The sequence below is a fragment of the Labeo rohita genome, chromosome 2, assembly GCF_022985175.1.
Source record: "Labeo rohita strain BAU-BD-2019 chromosome 2, IGBB_LRoh.1.0, whole genome shotgun sequence".
Taxonomy (NCBI): Eukaryota; Metazoa; Chordata; class Actinopteri; order Cypriniformes; family Cyprinidae; genus Labeo; species Labeo rohita.
Genome location: NC_066870.1, coordinates 32,766,775 through 32,789,024, shown reverse-complemented (window position 1 = coordinate 32,789,024; position 22,250 = coordinate 32,766,775). Strand labels below are relative to the sequence as shown.

The 22,250-nt window shown below is 34.4% G+C and overlaps 1 protein-coding gene across 1 annotated transcript in view; it reads right to left on the bottom strand.

The window, feature by feature from the left end:
- The window catches only part of LOC127154296 (ephrin type-B receptor 1), a 287,743-nt gene that overhangs the window by 13,695 nt on the left and 251,798 nt on the right, over positions 1-22,250 (bottom strand). Inside the window, exons 10-13 of the mRNA XM_051095736.1 lie at positions 14,346-14,531; positions 11,989-12,236; positions 10,749-10,964; positions 318-467 (exon numbers count right to left, since the gene is read on the bottom strand). Of these exons, the coding sequence (XP_050951693.1) occupies positions 318-467; positions 10,749-10,964; positions 11,989-12,236; positions 14,346-14,531 (800 nt within the window). The remainder of the gene's footprint in view (positions 1-317; positions 468-10,748; positions 10,965-11,988; positions 12,237-14,345; positions 14,532-22,250) is intronic.

Sequence of the window (22,250 nt, the reverse complement as noted above, 5' to 3'; positions counted from 1 at the left end):
TATAATAGATTTATACTGTATTTCACTTAGTTTACTCCATTTAAGATTAAGGGCTAGTGTGACTCATAGTATAGTAGTGTATAATAAATAATTTAAAAATGAATAAATTAGTGAATTAACAATAATATAATATAATATAATATAATAAAAATATATTTTATATTGTACAATATGTTTTATATTGTATTTTACTCAGTTAAAGATTCTGGGCTAGTGTGACTCAAAGCCAGTAATGGACAGTAATACTCTGTTTTGGAAAACAAAACAAAAAAAACTAAAATAAATAAAATAAAATAAAAAAAACCCCTGAAACTTACATCCTGGTTGCTCATGTCCCAGTAGGGCCTCTCACCAAAAGACATCACCTCCCACATGACGATACCGTAACTCCAAACATCACTGGCAGAGGTGAACTTCCTGTATGCGATGGCTTCCGGTGAGGTCCATCTCACAGGGATCTTTCCACCCTAAAAAAATAAAATAAAATCACAGTTCAGACTGGTGTGATAGAAGTGACAAGATGCCGTCATATGGATTGATTTTGGTCATAAGAATCCATGTGACTCATTTATGTACATATAACCATTCAACAGCAAAATATATCACTTTCACATGGACGACTGGGAAGTATGCTGTTTAAACAAAACAAACAAGCAACAGTAACATATCAACTCACTGAGCTCTACATCCATCGCAACGATAAATATTTGCAAACAATGGGCTGCATTTGCATTTTTTAAAATTCAGCACGACTGAATTCAATTACTTTTGCTTTACAAAACACCATAAAAACCACTTTCCCGTTCTTTCAAGAGTGCGTGTGTGTGTGTTTGTGAGGAGGGCCTAGTCTCGTCCGCGGAGCGTGTCTGTCTGTAATTGGTCTACCTGAGGCTGGATTTGTGTGTCACACTGATTAAAATTGACAGCTTTTTGTTTTAAGATTCACCTCACACACACACCCACACAAACAATCACAAAACACACACAGAACCGCTTTGAGATCCACATGCTTTATGTTCCAGTCTAATGATGTCAATTTGTTCAGTCCTGCCTCTGACGTCAACCAGACGAAAACTAAAATGACAAGAAATGCAGAAAAGCTGATTCTGGAAGTGTGTGTTAGAATTGGTGTTTAGGCTAAAAAGTGACAATAATGAAACAAATATTTTTACATTTTCTGAAGAAAATATGCAACACTTGGTTGCCTTCTGTAATGTAAGTTTAGGAAATATTCCAGCATCCACCAGATTTTACACTTTCTAAATGACAGTTTAATGAAGCTTCTAAATAAAAAATACACTGGAAATATTTCAGTGAGTTGCAAAAGAGGCAAATAAAGAATAACCCACTGAACAGAGAGCTAAACTACTAAATATATCATGGAAAACTACAATACCAGTCAAAAGTTTTTGAACAGTAAGTTTTTTAATGTTTTTCTTTAAATAAGTAATATTTAATAATATAAAATTTCAGATAAATGCTGTTCTTTTAAACTTTCTATTTATCAAAAAACCTGAAAAAAAATTCTACTCAGCTGAGTTTTCAACATAATAGTAATAATGAATGTTTTTTGAGCAGCAGATCAGAATATTTGAATGATTTCTGAAGGATCATGTGACTGGAGTAATGAAGCAAAAAAAATCAGCTTTGAAATCCCAAGAATAAATTACATTTTAAAATATATTCAGATAGAAAATAGTTATTTTAAATATTAAAAATATGTCAAAATTTTAGTTTTTCTGTGCTTTGAATCAAATAAATGCAGGCTTGATGAGGAGAAGAGACTTTTAAAAAAACATTAAAAATGTTACTGTTCAAAAACTTTTGACTGGTCGTGCATTTCAACCTGGTTCGAATGATTGTGAATGATGTCACTGCTTGTGGGCGGGGCTTTCTCTTTTTAAACTGCAATCGCTCAGTTTTTGCAATCGCTTGTTTTGGGACAACAACCTAAAACAAGATTACAGAATCTCATTTCTCTTTCTCTGTCCATTTTTTATTAAGTTTGGTGTGGAAACAGTGACAAAAACAGCGGTCAGGGAAGGACAGATGCCTGCTGGGAGCTTACGTCACTCTTATAATCGCTCCTTTAACCCTCAGTTCCCTCTGTTAGTCCCCTACATCCTTCCTGCTTTTTTCCTTATCTGTCCATCTATTACTATATTTTTGCAACCCAATGCATATGCTCTCAGTCAATATGAAGCAGAAAACCATGAAAGAGAAAGATCTTGTTGGATTTGTTTTCCTCATTTGGTTTAAACAGAATTTTAAGATGAAAGGGCTTGAAAATAAGCACGTCATCCTTGTAAATGATCAATATTCCTGTAATAATTCTGACGCACCTCAGTCAGGATTATGAGTCAGAGATTTACAAAGACCAGTAATCTTAAAGGGGTCACACCATCACATCAAAATCAGATTTCCTTTGCTCTTTTGATGTAAAAGAATCTGACGCAGTGTAAACACAGTACAATAAATACAAAGCTAAGCTTCCAGCCCACCCAAGACCATATACTAAACTAAGCAGCAAAAGTGGGTCATTCAGAAATCATCACGGCTGTGGCATGCAAAAGGTGCCCTGCTTTGAGTTTAGGACCTCGGAAATCTGTCAGGCACAAAGCCGGACATTTTCCAACGTAAGGCAAGTGCTGTGACAAACAAAAGCACAATAACATATGAGCAACCATGTTTAGATATCACCCACCCTGATGAACAACACCACGAAGAACTACAGTACAAGGAGGTCAGCCATTCATAAAACAGATCATTTGCATCTTAAGACACATTAGCAAGTGTGAAAACTTTATAAATGGACTTCAGGGAAAATAAAATGTTTCCGAATACAAGAAATTATTTATATCAAATAAAAAAAATGTAACAAGTGAGGTATTTGATGACCCTTTCTGGTTGGATTTTCTTTTGACCTTTGTGTTCAGTGACCTGAAAGACTCAATTTCATCTTCATCGATTCTAATATGAGACAGAATGAACCTACATACGACCGCTGGTGTCATACAGGTCACCTTCACTGACTGCTATCTGTGACGAGAGGTCTGTCACCATAGAGACAGGGCACATAAATACAGAGAGGTTAGTGACAATTACTTTTACATTGAACCCATGCAATTTGAACATAACTGAACTGAACTAGTAATGGTTAATGCAAGCGGTAATGTTTTACACCCATGAAAAATTGTTTGAAGTGTGGTTCTGAAAAAATGAGGAGAAAATAAAAAAATAAATAAAATAAAATATCTTTCACCTATGATAGCTTGTTTGAAGTGTGGTTCTAATAAAATGGGGGGGAAATAAAATAAAATAAAATAAACCTATAATAGCTTGTCTGAAGTGTGGTTCTATAAAAAGGAAGGATATTGAAATAAAATAAAATAAAATAAAATAAAATAAAATAAAATAAATAATAAAATTAAAAATAATAAAATAAAATAAAATAACAAAATAAATACACATATGATAGCTTTTTTGAAGTTCTAAAAAGGGGGGGGGTAATAAAATAAAATAAAATAAAATAAGTAATAAAATATTAAATAATAAAAAAATATATATAAAATAAAATAAACCTATGATAGCTTGTTTGAAGTGTGGTTCTAAAAAAAGGGGGGGGGTGTACTAAAATAAAATAAAATAAATAAAATAAATTACACCCATGATAGCTTGTTTGAAGTCTGGTTATAAATAAAGTAATGGGGTTAAATAAAATGAAATAAAATAAAATAAAAAATTACACCCATGATAGCTTGTTTGAAGTGTGGTTATAAATAAAGTGATGGGGTTAAAATAAAATAAAATAAAATAAAATAAAATAAAATAAAATAAAATAAAAAATGATACCGATGCTAGCTTGTTTGAAGTGTGGTTACAAATAAAGTGAAGGGGTTAAAATAAAAGAAAAGAAAAATAATATAAAATAAAATAATAAAACAAAATAAAATACAATAAAAAAATAAAGTAATAAATTACACCCATGATAACTTGTTTGAAGTGTGGTTAAAAATAAAGTGATGGGGTTAAAATAAAATAAAATAAAATAAAAAATTACACCCATGATAGCTTGTTTGAAGTGTGGTTATAAATAAAGTGATGGGGTTAAAAAAAAAAAAATAAATAAAAAAATAAATAAAATAAAATAAAATAAAATAAAATAAAATAAAATAAAATAAAATAAAAAATTATACCGATGATAGCTTGTTTGAAGTGTGGTTATAAATAAAGTGAAGAGGTTAAAATAAAATAAAATAAAAATAATAAAAAATAAAATAATAAAACAAAATAAAATAAAATAAAATAATCAAAACAGCTGAATCACTGAAGCATGAAGCATCTGGACAAATACTATAATGAGGTTTGTCATTCATTCAGCTTTTGTAGTTATAGATCCATATGTCTCTCTGACGCGCCACTGTCTGTCACTATTTCCGACACAAGCTGCAGTCTGACAGAACAATGAAGATCTGTCTCTCAGAGCGGCACATGCTCACAGCAAACAACACTTGAACAACTGCAGAAGAAAGACACACCACTAGTGTTTAATGTTCCTAACACAAACAATCTGCATCGGAAATGTGCCTGCATGAGGCAAGACGACAGTGGCATATATTTAGATCTGAAAAACTGTGCACATTAGAAAGACAGAAAGAGAAAAGAGACTCTCAGTCTGTCTGTACGTCTATCTCTCTTTCTCTATCTATCACTATTTTTCATGATTTACAAGAGAAGAAACATACAGACTGATGAAACATGTCATTTAATGTAATGTAAAAATATAGAGGAGTAAGATGATATAAGATTTCTCATAGTTTGATATAAGGTTTTGCTCACCCCATATCACAGTGTTGTCAACAAACCAATAATGCAACAAAGTGAATACTAGCTCACCTTGTCTAACTGCTTTTAAATTATAACCCATGGCCATTCGGTTTCTCTGTGGGCCTCACAGATCTAATTTGCTTATATCTCCTTCACTTACATTAATTTCAAATTCCAGGCCAATTTGTGCTGCATTAACATCAGCAGGCCAATCAGACGTCAGGGGAGGTGGTTCAGATAGTAGCAGGCTATCCGCGCGTCGCTAACCTTTCGCCCCCTCTTTCCAGTCCCATACCGCCCCACCACCACCCAGACGCCCGACGGGGACAGCGCAAATTAAAGCACGCTCACCTAATCCTTTATCATCCTTTCCTCCCAATTTCCCGTTCAGGATTTTTAATATTAGATTATGACCTTGTCTTTCATAACCAGGTTAAGTATTCTTTTTTTTCCCCTTGACTTGAACGCTCTCTTTTCCTTTGAGAGTTCTTCGTGCTTAAATGAAAGAGCGCTTGTACACCACTATGTGAGGTTTGCAAGTCTGTCACGTGGTGCTGCAGGTCAAAGGTCAGATAGCATGTTTTAGTAATGACAGCTGAGGACGGCAGTGTGGTAAAGTGTTGCTCACACCGCTTCTCTGTTTGATACCCGCAGTAACTTGCTAACCAATCTGCTTGCAGTTTACAAGAGGGGCAAGAGTCAAGGTTGCATAAACCCATGAAACTGAGACTGAATTGACAGTTTAAATTCACTAAAATAAACCGTGATGAATGTTGCAGTCCAAATTACATACTAAAAAAGGCAGACAGCACTATTACTATTGGTCATACTTATTAAAAATCATATAAACATACTTTTAAGGCTAACATGTGTAGCCTGACCTCACTGCTTGTACTACGGATATAAAGATGTGACCTTTTTTCTCAGAATTGCATGATATAAAGTCGCAGTTGCGAGTTTTAAAGTCAGTATTGCTTGTCAGTATTTGAGAAAATTCAGAATTGTAAGATATATCCTGCAATTGTGTTTTTTTTCTTAGAATTGTGTTTATATCTCGTAATTGTGATTTTTTGCTCAGAATTGTGAGTTTATATCTCATAATTGTGACTTTTTTTTTAGAATTGTGAGTTTATATCTCACAATTGACTTTTTTTCTCAGAATTGCAAGTTTATATCTCGTAATTGTGACTTTTTTTCTGAGAATTGTGTTTATATCTTGTAATTGTGACTTTTTTTTCTCATAGTTGCAAGTTTTTTATCTCACAATTGCCTTTTTCAGAATTGCAAGTTTATATCTCACAACTGTAACTTTTTTTCTCAGAGTTGCGAGTTTGTATGTCACAGCTGTGACTTTTTTCTCAGAATTGCGAATTTATATCTTGCAATTGACTTTTTCTCAGAATTGCAAATTTAAATCTCGCAACTGTGACTTTTTTCTCAGAATTGCACATTTATATGTCACAATTGACTTTTTTCCTCAGAATAGCAAGTTCATATCCCGCAATAGACTATTTTTCAACATAACTGGGAGTTTGTATCTCGCAACTTAATTTTTGCTCAGAATTTTTCTCACAGTTGCAGGTTGTAAAGTCAGTATAACAGAATATAAACTCACAATTGTGACTTTTTCCTCAGAGTTGCGAGTTTATATCCCGCAATTGTGACTTTTTTTCACAGAATTGTGAAGTATAAACTCACAGTTGTGAGTTATAAAGTCAGAATAGCGGAATATAAACTTGCAATTCTGAAAAAAAAGTCACGATTGTGAGTTTATATTCTGCTATATTGACTTTACATCTCGCAACTGTTTATCCCTTGCAACATAACACACAAATGCGAGTTATTAAGTCAAAATTGTGAGATATAAACTCGCAATTCTGAGAACATAGTCTTTTCCCTCTCAGATCTGGACCTTTTAACTCACAATTGTGAGTTTATATCTCACAATTCTAAGAAAAAAAGTCAGAATAGTGAGAAAAAAAATAAAAAATGTGAGATATAAACTCAAGATCTCTCAATATAAAAGTTTATATCCTGCTATTCTGACTTTAAATCACACAATTCTGAGAAAAATTAATGAAAAAATTAAAAAGCCCCCAGAACATCCTATCTTAGTGGTGATAAGTTTTGGGCAAAAATCATTCAGTGTCTTCTGAAGAACATAAAATCTAGTGTTATTTTATGATTGTGACAAAACCTTTCTTGCTTGGTATAAATAAAAGCATGCATCACCCTTCATTCAGAACGAATCTGGCTCTGTGATACTGACCTTGAGAATTTCCGGCAAAATGCTGTTGTAGACTATTAGGGTTGCTCAAAGCGAGCTGTTGTGAGATCAGGAAAGATTAAGCGTAAAAAGAGCACACATGTTCATCTCAGCTGCACTGCACAGGGGACTGACACACACATACAGACGAAAAATGTAATAACTGATGGGCTTATACTGGCTTAGCTACCTGTGACACTTGACATTTATCAGACTACATCAAACACACACACACACACACACACAGATGCATTTCTCCTCATTCGTCCTTCCTAAGATGTAATTTAGCAGGTGAACAGACTGTTCTAAATCTGATAGTGGTGAGGTCATGCATTCTCTTTTCAGGCTTTAGCCTGCCATCATGTTTGCCCATTGAGGTTTGTGTCAACAAAAATATCTGAAAAACATATTCATAGTTTTATTCAAGACATTTAATAGCAAATATACAGGATATCACCGAGTGTGCCTGGATATTTCACTGTCACACTCATACCCTCCTGCTCAATGCCGTGAGAAATGAGAAGCTTGTATATTAAATTAATTTTGTTTCAACAGTATTCTTAAATTTGACATTATAAGATATTTATCACTCCATGCATTCCTTGGGGATTGAACCCATGAGCTTGGTTCTGCTTGAGCTACATAAATGACAGTATAGGAGCTGTCAACAGACAACTGCATGATGGTCAAATGGATTCTTCATGTCTTAGGCTACAATAACAAACCAAGCTGGGTAATGTGAACTAGTTTAACTGACAGTTCTTGGCCAGAACAAGTCATAACGTGAACCAGTCTTGATGCAGACGGGCGAAAGTCTGGTTAAACGAGACTATACAATTGCATGAGGTGCTACAGGACATCAAACTTCAACACCTGGAACTGAGAAGACAAGTAAGGGAAAACTGAAGACACTGAAGGAATTGAAATGGCGAGTAAACAGAGGAAAGAGAGAATGAGCATGTCACATTCCACACTCCGGCACGCCAAATCACAAAACCTCGAATGGGAGAGGAAGAGGAAGAGGGAAACAGAAAGTGACAGAAAGGGGGGCGGCAGGGGCGAGGGGGTGTCACACATTCAGATCCCACCTCAGTGTAAATAGTTTTATTTTCCATTTGCAGCACACAGCCACTGCACTTGTCATGCTGACAGCGAGAGGGAAATCTGTGTTCATGCTGGGAAAGTGAGGGACATTTCTTTATTTCTTCCCTTGCAATTTCACTACCTTCTCTGTATCATCTCCTCCAAGACCAAGAACCCTCCAGTTTCGGGTGAGAGTTTTTGTGTATGTTTTACAAGATTGTTATCTTCAAGTTAGACACAGTGCATAAATCAGCTGAAAACAAATTTAAAAAGCAAAATATCAGAGTGACAGACAGACGGACGGATGGACAGACGTACTTACAAATGTCTCGTCCTCAGAGTCCAGATCGTAATCTGGCTGTACTGCGTGTCCAGACTGAACGACTCAATGTGACTGAACTGTTTGAGTATTCAATTATTCTGTCCATATATGGACAGACAGACAGACTGGTGGATGGATAGACAGAATGACAAATGAACAGATGGATGGATAAATAGAATTATTGAATGATAGATAGCATGACAGACAGACAAATGGATGGACAGAATGGCAGAACAAACGAACAAACGAACGGGTGAACGATAGATAGATAGATAGATAGAATGAAAGACAGAGAGAAAGACAGATGGATAGATAGATAGAATGACAGATAGACGGGTAGATAGATGGTGGATGGATAGATAAATAGAATCATAGAATGACAGATAGAATGACAGAGGCATGGATGGAAAGATGAATGAACAAACGAATGAACGAATGAACAGACGACAGATAGATAGATAGACAGATAGAATGAAAGACAGAAAAAGACAGATGGATGGACAGATAGAATGGTAGAATGAATGAACGAGTGAATGATGGATGGATAGATGGATGGATGGAATGACAGAATGATAGACAAGAATGAAAGACAGATTGACAGGTAGACAGACGGGTGGATGGATGGATGGATGGACAAATAGAATGATAGGATGACAGAATGAACAAACAGACGAATGAACAATAGATAGATAGATAGATAGATAGATAGACGGATGGATGGACAGATAGAATGAATGAATGAACAAACAACGCACAAACAATCAAATGCATGAATGAACGACAGATGATGGATGATAAACAGACTGATAAACAGAATGACAGAATGACAGACAGAATGACAGACAGATCAACAGGTAGATAGATGGGTGGGTGAGTGGATGGATGGATGGATGGATGGATGGATGGATGGCTGGATGGATAGATGGATGGATGAACAGAATCATAGAATGACAGAATGACAGACACATGGATGGAAAAATAGAATGACAAAGCGACCAGTCAAATAATAGATAGATAGATAGATGGACGGACAGATGGACAGATAGACAAATAGAATCATAGAATGATAGACAATGACAGATGCATGGATGGAAAGACAGAATGACAGAACGAACGAATGGACGAACGAACAAATGAACAAATGATAGATAAATATATAGATAGACAACACAGGCTAGTAAACACAGGCCAAAAAAGCAGACAAGTGAACAAAAATGTCAAAACCCCAGGGGGTAATTAAATTTTCCCTCTATCAGTAAGGAAGACAGCGATGGCACATCAGTATCACGCCCCTGTTCACACCTTTGCTGCATATTCCTGTCAATCAACAGGCACCGCAGGACATCCTGTTTATGAATGGCGGCTGCCTTTGGGGCTTAATGAGCTTTCACATGTTTTAAGAGAGACAAAACATTAGCTAAATATTCCCTGTTTGTCGTCTCGTCTCCTTATCATCCGCCTCACATCTCTGCTCACCAGCGCTGAGAAACCACCCGAGTGTAAAAGATGAAATTGTTTGCTTACAATGCATGGGACATTTCTATGAGAAGTCTGAAGTGAATTTAAAATACGTTCAATAAAGGATGTGACCCTGGGCTGTTTCTCTCCAACGCGGAGGAAGCGGTTGACCCTGCTAAAAGTGCGACTGTCAATGTACCAGCGCTTCTGAAACCAGCCTGAATACAGAAATCCTAACAGGGTCAGATAAGACGGAACAAGACAATGAATTATCAGTAAACCCAGATAATTACGAACTCTGCGAATCCGCGGCACCAAAAATATCACAGCGCTCTGAATAGAGAGTCTTTAAGAAGGCAGGAGAAAATAGTATTTCATATTAATATTAAAGATCCGCAGCACAAGAGGGCTAATGATGCCCTGGATGCCTATTAATGATACATAATAGAGAATTCTGGAAGTCTGAGCGCTCCATTTGGGAGGCAGGCTATTGGAAGTCCAGTCACTTGGCTGTGTTCAATCACACACAGAATTTAAATGCCATTTTTCCAGGAAATGGTCATGTCCTGTCAGGGAGACAACGCACTGTTTCCTCTGGAGACATTTTGGGGAATAAAAGACAAAGCAGACAAGAATGAGATAATACAACCAAAGTTTGAGGAAATGAGTGGGCAATTACAAACGGTCAATACCTGCCTTTTCAATTATCTCAGGCAACGCTGCCAAACATGGCACCTATTGGCTCCTGTTAAAATGAAGTGGCGAGACTGATGTGCCTGGGCAAAGTCTTACCAGTGAGCTGGTGTAGGTGGGGTCAGAGGTGTCTTCCTGCAGATAACGGGACAGGCCGAAGTCCGACACCTTGCAGACAAGGTTGCTGTTGACCAGGATGTTGCGGGCGGCCAGGTCTCGGTGGACGTAATTCATCTCCGACAGGTACTTCATCCCTGCGGCAATTCCCCTCAACATCCCCACCAACTGGATCACTGTGAACTGCCCATCGTTTTGCTGCCACAAAACATAAAAACACAGATATCAGATGACATTCACCAGTATGTCAATGCTCAACCTCAAACAAAGGAGCTCCTGGTTGTTTAGCTGTAAGAATAATCTTGGTCTTTTTCTGGTTAATGAAAAATGTAACTATCTATTTCCACTTTATATTTATTTCAAAATGCTTAACATGATTTGTTAAATTAGGACTTGCACTAGGATACAAGTTACTGTTTCTGGAACAACATTCCTATCAACCAATCAGATATTAGGGTTATGAATACAGTTGTGCATCATTCATAACTGAACAGACAGATAGATGGATAGAACGACAGAACAAACAAAAGACAGATAAATAGATAGACGATAGAATAATAGAATTATTGAACGAACAAACGATAGATAGAGAGAGAGAGAGAGAGACAGACAGACAGAACAATAGATAGAACGGTAGAACAACAGAACGATATAACAATAGATAGATAGAATGAAGAACGATAGATTGATAGATGAATGATAGAGAGGTAGATAGAACAACATAATGAGTGAATGAAGAAACAAGAACGAAGGAACAACAACGAATGAACGATAGCTAGATAGACAGATGATAGATAGATAGATAGATAGATAGATAGATAGATAGATAGATAAACAATAAAACGAACAATTGAATGAACAAACGATAGATAGATAGACAGATAGAAAGAAGGAACGATAGATTATAACATAACGAAACTTCTGTATGCAGCCGCCATGTTGCACAAGCGAACGCTTTGAACCGAACGCACGATAACAAACAGGGGTGGGGGGGTGTGGATCGATGGCGACGCTACTCGGATGTGGTGGATTTCTAAGCCAACTTCAAAGAGCTCCTTTATTGCGGCACCAGATCAAAGCTAGGGAGAACCAATCCATGAGATTGAAAAAAATGGGCTGAACATCGATTAAGCAGTGTATTTCTCCACACCAGGGGGAAAGAATGAATCAGACGGAGAGAGACACACACACAGAGGGTGCTTGTTTTGGATGTGCCACTTACCCTAAGGAAGGAGTCGAGCGCCCCGTTCTCCATGAACTCTGTGACGATCATGACCGGTCGGCTCTTGGTGACCACACCCTCCAGGCGGATGATGTTGGGGTGGTCAAACTGCCCCATGATCGATGCCTCAGACAGGAAGTCGCGCCTCTGCTTCTCAGAATAGCCTGCCTTCAGTGTTTTGATGGCCACGTAGATCTCTCGTTTTCCAGGCAGTTTCAGTCGACCTTTATACACCTCCCCAAACTCACCTAGGGCGGACAAAGAGGAGGAATGAGTGAAAGACCAGTTCTGAATCTCTTTAATTGTTTCATTATGTGTTGCTAACAGGTGAAGCTTTAGGGAAATCTGAGTAGTTTTGGCTAAATTGTATGTATGGATGGAATGGCAGTGGTGAAAGAACCAAAAGGGAGTAGCAGATTCAAATGGATACAATTATCTATGATCTGTCTAGAGGTGTAGAAAGAGCTTTGAATCAAGAAATAACAGCAACCTGCATTACAAAAAGCAAATTAATGGAAGTCAGATTTTGCAAATTTTATGTTAAAATTAAACAGATTAAAATTATATTATAATTCTATTTTAATTTGTAATATATATATATTATTAATATTATTAATATCATTTATTTATTGCTTGAAAAATAAAATATAATATAAAATATAATATAAAATGTAATATATATATATATATATATAATTAATATTATTTATATTATTTATTGCTTGAATATATATTTTATTTTTTTTATTGAAAAATAAAATATAAAATAAAATAAAATTCTGTATTGGTGAATCCAAGTACATTCTGACATTACTTTTTGTTTTATTGCATGATGGAACTTGATTACAAAAAATAAAATTAAATATTTTTTAATATTTGGTGAGTCCAAGCATGATGGAACTTGATTGCATGATATGAAAGCACATCAATAGCAAATAATGGGTTTTAGTCATTCAGTGTTTTGGTGAATCCAAGTGCATTCTGACATTACTTTTTTTTTTTTTTTTTGATTGCACGATGGAATAAAATAAAATAATTAAATAAAAAAAAAATAATAATAATAATAAAATTCTGTATTGGTGAGTCGCATTCTGATGTTATTATTATTTATTTATTTATTTATTTGGATTGCATGATGGAACTTGACTGCATGATATGACAGCAAACCACATCAATAGCAAACAATGGGTTTTAGTCATTTAGTGTTTTCTGAAGTAGTGTGAACTTAGATATTTTTGATAAAAGTGACTGGTAATTAACAATAATAATAATAATAAAAACAAAACAAAACAAAATATTTTTTTTATTGCATGATAGAACTTGATTACAAAAAATAAAATTAAATATAGTAAAATTAAATTAAATAAAATCTGTATTGGCCAACCCATGTGCATTCTGATGTTACATAACTTATAGCAACTAAAAAAATCCCCTGAACTAAAGTCCCATAGTTTTTAGATATCAGTATTAAAGCTTATAAATTAAAAATTAAAGCTGATGTGTGCAACTTTTCCAAGTGTAATTTATAGCCAGTGTTTAGACTATAATTAATTTGTAGGCTGACTTTTTTCCAAAACAATGTGGCAGATTGCCAACACAATGTCAACTTTCTAAGCATGATTCAACTGATGGCATTAGTTTGGGTCTGAACTACAATTAACCTTAGAATAATTAAAAAAAAAAAAACTGCATATTTAACAAAACTGCTCAGATGTGGTAGCTTAACAGTGAAAGATCTGGGCTGTTTACACAAAACCTCAGATCAAGTAAAGTGGATGTAATTCAGAAATGAGTCACTGGGGTCTTTCTGACCTTCAGCATATCATCAAATCCCAGGCTGCATAATGGAGACTCTCCTTACAATAACCTCACTGGAAGCAACTTTGAGCAAAACCAAGTTTGATTATACTTGTGTGGCCCCAGAAGTGTTAAAAAAAATCAATAAAGCTCAAGATAAAATGGGCAAAAATAGTAAAGGATAGAATAAAGAGAAACTTTGTCAACTCTGACTTGAGTTTTAGCGCTAAAAGGTTGAGAGTATTTGTTATGATCTGTGTGAAATCCATATGAGGTGCATCAGTGGATTAACTTGAGCTGTCTGAAGCACAGCAGACCGTGAGTCATAACGCGCCTCCACCGCCACTCGCCAAGAAGACGAGGAGAAGGGCACAGACCCTCAAGATGCTGTTGTGTGTACTACTTGAGTGTGTGAGTAAATGTAGACGTACAGAAGGCATATAAAAGTTCAGAGAGGTAGAACAGTCGTGGCTTTTTATTTTTCAAGCTTTTGCCCATAAAGTTTTAAGCCTATTTTAAAATGTGCATGTAGAAAAATCAGCAATAAACATGCAACACACCTGCCCCAATAACTTCTTCAATCTTGACAGTGGAGACGTCTATTTCCTTGGCGAATTCTCTGACGGCTTCATTAGGATCTTCGTAGGTGAAGGGGTCGATGTAGATCTTCATCCCCGGAGAACCCGGCAGGGTCGGGCAGCCCATGGGCGTGTGGCAGTTGGACAGATCCGGCCTCAAAGTGAGTTCTACAACACATCGAATTGCACCAAATCACTGAAAGGCCCTGAAGTTTCTTTTGCATACTGTTATTAATGGTCTTCATTTCAGTGCAGTTGTAAAAACATTATGGTAAATCTATTTTACGATCTAAACGAAAGCAGATCAAGTCTAAGCAGGTTATTATAAACCATTTCAGTTTTAATGCATTTATTGAAGCAGTAAATAAACAAATCCAATATGAGTGGTTAAACAAGAGGCAATCTACAACAGAGTGGATTTATCTGAAATATGAAAATGATTACTGCGTACTTCGCCTGATGCTGACGACATCAATAGTTTCTCATAAAAACACTGAAATAAACAGGGTTGTGCGTTGATTTAAAAACAAAGAGCAAATTATTTTCATGACATTCAGTTACGTTAACGGTTCTGCATTCTGGAATACGGTACTAAAACAGCGATCAATTTTAAACTTGAAAAGCATGCATAAGTGAAGCACTAAAAGAAATACACACAATTTATTTGTATTTTTATGATACATTTATGGTGCTAGAAACAGTTGCGCTGCTTAATGTTTTTTTTGGAACCCGTGATACTTTTTTTCAGGATTCTTTGATGAATATAAAGTTATAAAGGACAGAATTTATTTAAAATAGAAATCTTTTCTAACAATATACACTACCGTTTAAAACTTCGGGGTCAGTTAATTCTAATTCTACTACATTTATTCAGCAAGGATATGTTAAATTGATAAAGTAATAGTAAAAACTTATATTGTTAGAAACGAATTATATTTTGAATAAGTGCTGTTCTTTTAAACTTTTTATTCATCAAAGAATCCTGAAAAAAAGAATCACAGGTTCCAAAATAATATTTGGCAGCACAACTGTGGCCAACATAGATGATTCCAATAATAAATCAGCATATTAGAATGATTTCTCAAGGATCCTGTGATACTGAAGACTGGAGTTATGGCTGATGAAAATTCAGCTTTGCATCACAGGAATAAATTGGATTTTAAAGTATATTAAAATAGAAACCATTACTTTATATTGTAATAACATTTAGCAATATGTAAGAATTCTGTATTTCTGTATTTTTGATCAAATAAATGCAGCCTTGATGACATAAGAGACTTAATAAAAATAAATAAATAAATAAATAAACATTACATCTTATTAATTCCAAACTTTTGAACGGCAATATATATGGAGTAATGGCTCCTAAGAATTCACTGCATTTTAAATACGATTTTAAGACATATTCATATATATTAGGGGTGTAATGATACATGTATTCGTACTGAACCGTCACGGTACGGGCATCTCGGTTCGGTGCATGAGGCCTTATGCCCCATTCACACGGGGCGTCAGCGTTAACGCTTCTCATTTACTTTGAATGGAGTGACGTCAAGCATTTCCAAACTGAATTATGGGTCCGTTGCGTCGTGTCACTGGCGTTGTTCGCAACAGAACTTAAACATTTTTCAACTTTTCAAGCGCCTATGCAGGCGTCAGCCAATTAGAATGCCTTATGCAAATTACTAGTAGACGCTAGCCAATCCCGTTCGGTGCAGACGCTGGCCAATCAGCGCAAAGCTTCAGACACGCCCTCCGTGAAGCCTTAACGCTGATGTCCCACGTCAATGGGCAATTACAACGAATACAGGCAATTCACCCTCAATCCAGAAGGGGGCGCTCGCAGTAATGCAACTGTTTGATAACCACTAGCAGAGTGCGAATGCCAGGAGTTGTGCATTTGAAAACAAAGACCACTAGACAGTGATCATGTGCTGATTCTGAACACGTCTCTCACTGACAAAGGAGTATAACGTTACTTTAAAGGCTTCCGCACTCAACTGTCTGCGAAATGGAGCTTTGTGCTCTTGTATCCTACCTCTCTCATTCGGCACAAATCCAAATATTCTGTAATATTTCCATATTTGCGATGCATCCAAATGCTAAACTATTATTTATTATGTAAATTGTAGACTTTGCAGTTCAGTCGCGTTCTAATGGTGACACAGTGAGGCGGGCGCGCTGATGTTTGGTTCACTGTGTTTTATTTTGATAAAGTACCAACCTGCACTGTCAAGTTAGCAATGCTAGAAGCCTGAACTGAAATGTTTTGTGTTTGTGTGCACCGGCACAATAACTTCAACTTTCTTTATACCAGCAAAATCAGTGGTTCAACTGTAATTTTATGAACTTACGAGGATCACAAGGTTTTTTTGTGCACAAAGAATAATGACTTTATTCAGCAATTTCTTCTCTTCCGTGTCAGTTTTCAACGTGAGTTCAGGGAAGCACATGGCGCTTGCATCACATGGACTATTTCAACAATGTCCTTACTACCTTTCTGGGCCTTGAACGTGTCAGTTGCGTTGCTGTCTATGCAGGGTCAGAAAGCTCTCAGATTTAATAAAAAATATCTTATGTCTTATGGGTTTGGAACAACATGAGGGTGAGTAATTAGTGACAGAATTCTCATTTTTGGTTGAACTATCCTTTTAAAAATAATACGTAAAAATACACTGTATGTATATATGCAAGCATTTTTGTAATTACTGTTTGTGAATATTTTTGTTTAGTACACAGTTGGCATCGATTGCTTCCTCTAAAGTACTAAAGAATCACTGGCAGAATTGTTAAGTGGAACTGAAGTCTTTAAACCCTAGAAATAAATCTAACCTCTATTGCAAGCCATTACAATATTTATTCTCTCTCTTACTTCTTTTTTCCCCCTCTCTTTAAAAACATTATAGATTCACGGCTGCTGACTATGACATCATTAAACAGCAGAGGCAACACAAGACAGTTGCAGTGAATCTCTCTCTCTCTCTCTCTGCTTCTCCAGTAGAGCCGAATCAAATTCTCTTCTGCCTTTATCCCCCCACAGGACCTCATAAACAGATAACGCAGACACGCTATCAAACTGCTCTTCATGGCAGAAGATGAAACTTCATGTGTAAACATCAGTATGTGTGTGTGTGAGCACGAGAGGATGCAGAAAGTAATCTCAGAAAATCAGAGAGAACCAGCAACCCACACAAATAAACCGAACATTAAAAAAGCTCTAAAACGAGGTGTTCATATCCACTGCCCAATAAGAGGAGACCCAAAAGCAGGTGTGGAAGCTGATGCAATCACACTGAAAGACACAGGCAAGAGTCGCTAACGCCTGCTTCAGAAGAGGTGAGCGCTGACTCGGACGCTGGAGGGCGGAGAGACCGGGGTTCGTCACCCAGCGTGACAGGAAGGCCAAGAGACATTCAAGTCTTCTGGCACAATAATAACCCATCCGGCACTCGCTTCTCTGACAGCCCTAGACTCCAGATAACATTGTGAAATGAATCAAAATTCACTCAATTTACTGTCTTAATAAATTGTCAAAATTTTTATTATGTACAATTCAATAATGCAAATCATTAAAAAGAAAAAAAATGGTTTTCATTAAAATATAATAACTTTTATGACTGCTGAAATGACTTTTCTGCCTGAAAAAAAAAAAAAAAAATCTGATAGGCCTACTTTAAACTCAAGTCCCATCCTACATAATTTTTTACCTAATATACACTCGAAATTGTGTCTTATTATTATTCTCATGTTGACTTTCTCGTGGTTTCTTGTGGTCATATCTAGAAAAAATCTAAGAAATAAAGTACCCCTTTATTTATTTATTTATATTTATTTATTTATTTTAATAAACAAGCTTGATCCACTATAAATACAGGGGTATTATATTAAATAATTTATCATTACAATTTTTTATAATTATTTATTTATTTAGAAAATTAAGAAATAAAATACCTCTTATTTTTTATTTATATTTATTTATTTATTTTAATAAACAAGCTTGACCCACTATGAAAACATGGGTATTATATTAAATAAAGTATCATTACAATTATTTATAATTATTTATTTATTTAGAATCTATCTATCTATCTATCTATCTATCCATCCATCCATCCATCAAAAATAACTTGATTTTTTTATTTTAAATAAATTCTTAGTATAGTATATAGGATGGTAGTATATCCATCCATCCATAAAATTAACAGTAAAATTATTGATATTTATTTCTTAATTTAGAATATTGATAGTGTATTTATTAAAATTAAAATAACAGTAAAATTATTGATATTTATTTCTTAATTTAGAATATCTATAGTGTATCTATCCATCCATCCATCCAACAAAATATTTCGTTTTTTTTTTCATTTTATATAAATTATTATTCAAATAAAATTATCATTAAAAAATTATATTTTTTCCTAATTTAAAATATTTATAGTATATAAAATGAATAGTAAAATTACTGATAATTATTTCAGAATTTATAATATTTATAGCATATCTATCTACCCATACATTCAACAAAATAACCTTTTTTTCATTTTAAATAAATTATTATTAAAATTAAATTATTAGTATTAGTATTAATAGAATATTTATAATCCATCCATCTAACAAATTAACTTATTTGATTTAAATAAATTATTAAAATTAAAATTAACAATAAAATGATTGATATTTATTTCTTAATTTAGAATATTTATAGCATATCTACTCATCTATCCAACAAAATAGCTTCAGTATTTTCATCTTAAATAAATTGTTTAAGATTTGTTAAAATTATATTATCATTAAAATTATTTATATTTATTTCTTAATTTAGAATATTTACAGTATATGAATCCATCCAACAAAATAACCTTATTTGATTTTTTTTAATTTAAAATAAATTATTAAAATAAACAAGCTAATAATTTTTAATAAACATAGAGCATATCTATGTATTGAGCTTGATCCACTATGAACACAAAGTTAAAACTTCCATGTTTCGACTTCTGAGACCAGAAATGCAAAAAACGCTAACATATCCAATGACATTTGAATGTCAACAATGCCTAATCAGTGGCCAGAAACCACAGGAGGAAGCATAAAGTGCTTTAAGTGTTTCAACTAACAAGTGTTTTTAACATATTGTGCTTTTCTTCAGTGTGTAGCACCTACAGCTCTGCAGATCCTTCAGAAGGATGCTGGCATTATAAATGAAGGGCTGAAATTCATTTTTAACAGGATCCCTAGTCATTTCAAAGCTTTACTAACATTTTAAGTGGACATCAGGGGAAAAATAAAGGATAAAGGAATCTATGGTATGAACCCTTTAGGCTAAAAAAAGTCATGCAGGTCTGTTGAATTATTCATTTCAAACTTACACGTGCACCTACAGAGTGGTTTAATTTTAGAAACGCAGCTTTCCTCATCAATAACTCAAATGGCAAACAGTTTATCTCTCCTTGTCCTCTAGAGTAATGCAACGTAACGGCTCCGCTCGTTTCTTATGGCTGAGAAAGGGAAATAAAAATATATGTGTTAATATTTCATAGCCACTTGATCCATGCGTGCCTAGAACACCAACTGCTCTGCTACTCCACTGAACCCCAGTCCCGCAGGAGAGGGAGACAGCTCAGAGAGAGACCAGAATGCATCACTTCCACCCGGGGCAGCAGGACACTAAGTGCGGGAGTCTGGAGAGGGACACGAAAACCCTGTAAGACAGAACATCTGAAACTTCTGGCCAAGACCCTGAGGATAAACACTTGGTCTGGTCTTGGACTCAACTTGAATACTATGTTTGTGATTATTTATTGATAAACAACATCTGACCATGTTAGAAAAATCCACAGAACTTAAAAAAACAAAACAAAACAATTACCTTTCAATCCATCCATTTAATAAAATGATTCAGATTTTATTTTATTTTAATTTTAAAATGAAATTAATCTGATTAAATTATCATTAAAATATTTTTAATTTATTTATTTTAAATATTTATATCCTTCCATCCAACTATCTAAAAAAAGAAAAAAAATGTTCTGTTCTTCCTTGCAACAAAGTAACTATTTTAATTAAATTAATTAAATTATCATTAAAATTAATTTTATTTGTTTAAACAATAAGTAATTAATTAATCAAATTAAATTATCATTTAAAATGATTTTATTTATTAATTTTAAATATTTATATCCTCCCATACATCCGACAAAATAAAAAAAAAAAAAAAAAAAAAACTTTTTTTAATATTTATATTCTTCCTTTCAACAAAATAACTTTATTTTAAATAAAATAAATATCATTACAATATTTTTTAGTATTTTTGCATCAATTTTGAATATTCAATCATTAATCCAATCCAAAAAAATAATTTTTAATATTTATATCCATCCATCCATCCATCCATCCATCAGACAAAGTAACTGATTTGATTTTTTTGTATTTTAAATAAATTAATCTACTTAAATAATTTTAATTTATTTATTTTAAATATTTATATCCATGCATCTATCCATCTGACAAAAAAATAAAATTTTATTTGAATATTTATATTCTTTCTTTCAACAAAATAACTTTATTTTAAATACATTAATTAAATTATCATTAAAATTAATTTTATTTGTTTCAAAAATAAGTAATTAAACTAATCAAACTAAATTACCATTTCCAATTATTTTATTTATTAATTTTCAATATTTATATCCTTCCATACAACCATCTGAGAAAGTAACTTTTTTATTTTTTGAATATTTATCTATCTATCTATCTATCTATCTATCTATCTATCTATCTATCTATCTATCTGTCTATCTATCTATCTGTCTATCTATCTATCTATCTATCTATCTAACGTTACAATTTTTATATTTAATAATTTTGAACATTTATCGTCTATTTCTATATCTACTGCATCTGTCTATTACAGATGTGTAATATTTATGTATTTATTTATTATTTTTGAGATGTTGTGTTAAGCACTTTACATGACACTAAGCAGCTGCATAAATTAAGTTTGAATAGAATCAGAACTGAATTCATATGTTACATAAACTCCATGTCTTGAGTTTACTGTAGTCTTTTCCATCCACTATCTCTTCTTATTTTGAATGTCGTTAATCTCTCTTTGCGAACAGGAGCATCTTAATACACTGCTTGCGCACGGCAACCGTCCGACCCCTGGCCCGTGTAATCGCATTGTTTCTGAGCTTTGAAAGAACAGCCGTCTCTGATGCGTCCTGATACATAAAAGGATCTGTCTCAGGTTAAGAAGCTTTGAGAATATCAGCCCATTTGTGCTCTTATGCGGAGTGTCTGACACTGTGTAAGCATATTTAGATCAGATTAGTTGCATCTCACTGATCTCTTAGGTGAGAGATGCTTTTTTCCCCCCTCTCTCTCTCTGGTATTAAAAAGCCATGCGTTATGAAGCGTACTCCATTATGACCCTGCCACATTACGGCTGCCTCACTATTGCAAGGTTCTATTACGCTTTAAATCAATATTTTACACAAAACCATATTTCCATTTTATGTCCAGCATTCATTTTTCTCCATTCACAGCAATTTAAGTCTTTCAGCTCCTTAGGGTGCTCATTATAGAAAGAGAAAGAGAGAGAGGGAGGTGGGCGTTTCATTTCTAACCAGGTTCCAGCTTGGTGACTAGCACAACAGCACTGGTTGTGACTCAGCAAAATAAGAGTACAGAAATAGCTGTGACATAACAGACAAAAAGGGAAATTTAAGACAACATGGAGCTTACAATTTCACACAGACTTTTATAACTGCCTGTGCAAATACAGTAATACTGCCATTTCATGGAAGAAAGGGTTTTGTGTTACCGTGAAACGTCTGTATAGTTAATTAAGCTGTTTACAAACTAAATATAATACTAGATACTGCATGG